General features: G+C 44.1%; 1 protein-coding gene across 4 annotated transcripts in view; it reads left to right on the top strand.

The window, feature by feature from the left end:
* The window catches only part of LOC109510584 (aldehyde dehydrogenase, dimeric NADP-preferring-like), a 28,946-nt gene that overhangs the window by 11,216 nt on the left and 12,886 nt on the right, over positions 1–4,844 (top strand). For 2 of the 4 annotated variants that reach the window (XM_019860988.1, XM_019860987.1), the window contains 3 exons: positions 2,280–2,438; positions 2,540–2,771; positions 4,454–4,539. In XM_019860988.1, coding sequence (XP_019716547.1) covers positions 2,283–2,438; positions 2,540–2,771; positions 4,454–4,539 — 474 coding nt within the window. In that variant the 5' untranslated portion in view covers positions 2,280–2,282. Of the gene's footprint in view, positions 1–2,262; positions 2,439–2,539; positions 2,772–4,453; positions 4,540–4,844 lie in introns of all 4 variants that reach the window. The other 2 variants (XM_019860989.1, XM_019860990.1) reach the window with 1 other exon arrangement.

Genomic DNA, 4,844 nt, shown 5'->3' on the forward strand with positions numbered 1-4,844 from the left:
ACTGGTTGACGTCGCGTGCTGTGTGGTCTCTCTCTCTCTCTGCCAACCCGGATGTTGGTGACGTGGCGGTGGGCCTGTGGCCTCCCCGGACACAAACGGGTGCACCGGAACGACCGCTGGCTGTCGCTCGCTCGCTCCCGCTGGCTGTCGCTCACTTGCTCCCGCTGGCTGTCGCTCGCTTGCTCACGCCGGCTGGCTATCGCTAGCTCACGCCGGCTGGCTATCGCTAGCTCACGCTGCCTCGGTGGTCGAGTGAGTTCAGCCACTGCCGTCGCCTTCGTCGCCGCCGCCGCCGGGCTCACCGATCGCTGGAGCCCCAGACGAACGTCGCTGTCACTCGCTCTCACTGGCCGCTGTCGCCACCGCTGGGTTCACCGATCACTGGAGCCCCCAAACGAACGCCGCTGTCGCTCGCTCTCGTTGGCTGGCGCTCGCTCTCGGTGGCTGTCGCCCGCTCTCTCGTGGGCTGTCGCTCGCTCTCGTTGGCTGTCGCTCGCTCTCGTTGGCTGTCGCTCGCTCTCGTTGGCTGTCGCTCGCTCTCGTTGGCTGTCGCTCGCTCTCGTTGGCTGTCGCTGTGTGTGTGTGTTGGGGGCGGGGGGGAATTACTACAGAACTAGTTGTAGTAATTCCTACATACATACATGTTTACTGATGTTAACATCAGTAAACATGTATGTTATTGTATTGGTATTGTCCAACAGCACGTCGCCCTGGCAACAGTGTTTGATAAAATAAAAAGCTTTGCTCATTCCAATCGTCTGAACATGTTAAAATGAACCACTCACAGTTTCAAGACAACTGGATGATATCTCTCAGGTTTTTTTTTTTTTTTTTTTTTTTTTTAATATGACCTCTATAAAAGGCCAAAAATGTGCCCAAACGTGTAAGGAAATTCAAAATGCAGGCAGACTTCCTGTTAGCTTTCGCATATGGTTCCGGAAGACTTTTTTGTAGCGTGTTGCCTTGACAACAGCTTTTCGCAAAAATTGACAAACTTGATGTTGCATCATCATGAAGACCTAATCACACTTCTAAGCCAATAGGAGGGAAATCAACCTGCTGGGAGAAAAACAACAGACGAAACATAAATTTTCTTCTGCCTCAATGATAAAAATAAGATTGTAAATGTCTTCAGGCCTGACTCGCGAAGTGTGTCAAATATTGACGAAATAAGATCATGTGTGTCAAGTAAATTCAAAATGGTGGACTTCCTGTTAGGTTGAGTACATGCCTCCAAGAGATTTTGTTGTAGATCTTGAGTAGTTATATATACCACCAAATTTTCATCGCGCAAGGTGAAATATGCAACCGGGGCTGCTTTGTTAAAACTTTGTAGGGAGCACTACTGAGCAATTTTTTAAAAACTGCACAATGAACTAAGAAAGTATTGATGATTTGCCAGACCTGAATGTGTGTCGAAAAGTTCATAAATTATGTTTAGACCCTCAAAAGTAGTATTGTTTTCTTGGTGAACTGCAGGTCGCCCTGGCAACAGTGTTACATCACAAACTTTAATGTTTTAACATAATGAAGGCAGATTGACAATATTAACAAGATTGATTTTGTAGGTGAAGTTACAACAGCTTTTGGAGTCAAGGTGACACCATATTTGAAATCAAATTTAAAATAACAGACTTCCTGTTAGATTGAGCATGTGGCTCCAAGGGGCTCTGTTGTAGGTTTTGGGCAGTTCCATCCATCCATCCATCCATTTTCTAATCCGATTATCCTCATGAGGGTCGCGGCCCCAGCCATCTTTGGGCAGTCGGCGGCAGACATCCTGAACTGGTTGCCAGCCAATCGCAGGGCACACAGAGACGAATAACCATCCGCGCTCACACTCACACGTAGGGACAATACAGAGTGTTCCATTGACCTGCCACGCATGTTTTTGGACTTGGGAGGAAACCGGAGTACCCGGACAAAACCCACGCAGGCACGGGGAGAACATGCAAACTCCTTACAGGAAGGCCGGGGCCGGGATCGAACCCACGACCTCTGCACTGTGAGATCAGCGCACGAACTACTGGACCATCGTTATTTGAGATCCATAATGGAAAAAAGATAAATTTTTTTAAAAAAGTATTTCAAACAACTCCAAACAAAAACAAAAATATTGAATTTCATATATACTGGCTTGACAACATCATTTGGTGATTCAATTACAAATGTCTGAATCAACCATCAGCTCCTTCTGAGGTGCTCAGATTTCTTATTTCAAATTATCATGTCCACAACATAATCTATTTCTCTTTTCTTTGCTGTCTATACTAGCTGAGGTGATGGAGAGGCAGGCTATTCAACGTGCCCGGGAGGCCTTTGGGAGTGGAAGAACACGTCCTCTTGAGTTCAGGCTGCAGCAGCTTCAGGCCCTGCAGAAGATGATGAGTGAAAGGGAGGTTGAAATCATCACAGCTCTAAAACAGGATATTAACAGGGTGAGTAAAGACACATGACAAACTGTGTCTAATACTGCAATCTCTGTCCCATATTTTTTTCTGGCTCTGCACTTTTATATATTGTGTTGGATGTTCTACAGAGCCAGTATGACACATCACTTTTGGAGTTGATTGGAATAAATAATGAGATTAATCTGGCTCTGGGAAAACTGCGAGAGTGGGCAGCCCCTCGGCTGGTGGAGAAGAATCTCTTGACGATGTCAGACGAGGCTTACATCCAGCCAGAACCCCTGGGAGTGGTGCTGATCATTGGAGCCTGGAATTATCCATGGGCCGTAACGTTGGTACCCCTTGTAGGAGCTATCGCTGCAGGTACAGACAGATCAGTCACCCGCACCCTGTAGCTGTGTAGGGTGGGAACGTATTTCAACCCAGGGCCCGCCACATTTTCAGTTTCAGTTTCTGCATTCTCTGCAAGTCACGTGAATAACACAGCTTAACCCTTTCACGCACCCTGTAACCTAATAACATGGTAAACTGTCCACTGTAGTAACTGCTGTCCCTGAAAGGGTTAATGTTGAGCACTAGGACTATGCAAAATCAATGATCAACAACTACAATTGAAATTTGTATTTGAAATATTTGACAGTCTACATTTAGTCACAGTCTTTCACAGCATCTACATTTATCAGATATTCACAATTTTAGACAGTTGGTATTACGGTTGCCAGCAAAAATATGTAGGCCTATCATTTGCACATGAGGTGCCCACTAATCGCATTAGTGTGCGTTTCTATGTCATTTGTCAGATTCTTGAGCGTCTTGGTATTTTATTCCAAGGCTAACCCCACTGTATGGTTTACTTTAAATGAAAAGTACAAATTTTGGTCAGTCGCGAGCAATACAAGACAATGCCAGGTTAATGGAACACTGTGAATTGTCCCGAGGTGTGATTGTGAGCCCACGCGGTTGTTTGTCTACGTGTGCCCTGCAATTGGCTGGCAACTGGTTCAGGGTGTCCCCCGCCTACTGCCCGAAGACAGCTAGGAGAGGCTCCAGCATGCCCGCGACCCTCGTGAAGACGAGAAGATTAGAAAATAGATGCAAGATAATAAATCAGCGTGGTAAAAACACAAATTCGATTCCTCAGTTGACTTAAGCTCAAGCTGAATCGATTACTTCAAATCATAACGTGCTTAGTCACGTTAAGTAGGAGAGGCGACTTTTTTGCACTACAGGTGATAACACCTCTGCACTGTGAAGCGGGTGTGCTAATCGGTCGACCACTGTACTGCCCTTTAATTAACATACCATGCGTATTTGTGGAACATAAGGGGAAGCTGGATAATCCAAGATAATACCCACACAAACATGGGGAGAACACAACATTTCTGCATAGAAAGGCAAGAGCTAAAGTTCAACCGTAGAAACTTTAACTCTGAGGCAGTGGAAGATGTTCTCTGGCACAGGCAGTGCCTCACAGTGTTTTTTTTTTTTTTTTTTTTTTTTTAATCATTTTGAATAATTTACATATTGAAGATTACCAAACTAACTCCTCTTTCTAAAATGTGGGTACAGTATGTTTAAGCAGATGTTGTCTTCCCAAACCTATTCAAAAGTTGTATCTCAGTCTCAAAAATCTCAACACTAAATTGCTCCCTGAAGAAACTGTTCATAGAATTCGATTCATTGCGAGGTATTTTTTGGCACATTATGATTGTTTAAATGCACTAATTTTTCACTTGAGCGAAAGTATTACAAGAAGTGACCTGTGTGTTTTGTTGTGTGCTTTTTTTTTTTTTTTTTTTTAAATAATAAGTAGCGCTGAGTGGATAGGCTCAGTTTCAGATATGGGTAATTATTGTGAAGAGTGCATTTGCACTTGCTAGCTCTCGAACCAACACGCTAAGGCAGAGAGCTGTCTATGGATGAAAAACAAGCAATCGTGAAGCTGAGCGAAGACATTTAGCTCTGTTTATCTTTCCAGCGATCCAATCATACTCCCAGTTATCTGCTCTTCTCTATTGACTAGCTTCTATGTCAAAACCCTGCAGGCAACGGAGCTGTGGTGAAACCCTCAGAGATTAGTGGTTACTCATCTCTTCTCCTCGCAACACTGCTGCCTCTCTATCTGGATAAGGTTTGATTACCACCTCTTGTTGTTCTTTTACCCGTGATTGCACACAGGATAAACATAAAATAAATGACTCCAGCATGTTTTTCTTTCAATAAATACAGTGCAGGTAAAAAATAACAGTAAAACGTGGTAGTATTTATCTGCACCTTTCTGGACACCTTATAAAACATAAATACCAGAAACAAAAATAAAGAAACAATGAAAGGAATGCAACATATATATATATATATATATATATATAAAAATCCTCATCTCCTCGGGTGGTGTCCATCCCTCATTCAGCTCGGGTCCTCTACCAGAGGCCAGGA

Source organism: Hippocampus comes, unplaced genomic scaffold (assembly GCF_001891065.2).
Source record: "Hippocampus comes isolate QL1 unplaced genomic scaffold, H_comes_QL1_v1.1 scaffold130, whole genome shotgun sequence".
Classification (NCBI taxonomy): domain Eukaryota; kingdom Metazoa; phylum Chordata; class Actinopteri; order Syngnathiformes; family Syngnathidae; genus Hippocampus; species Hippocampus comes.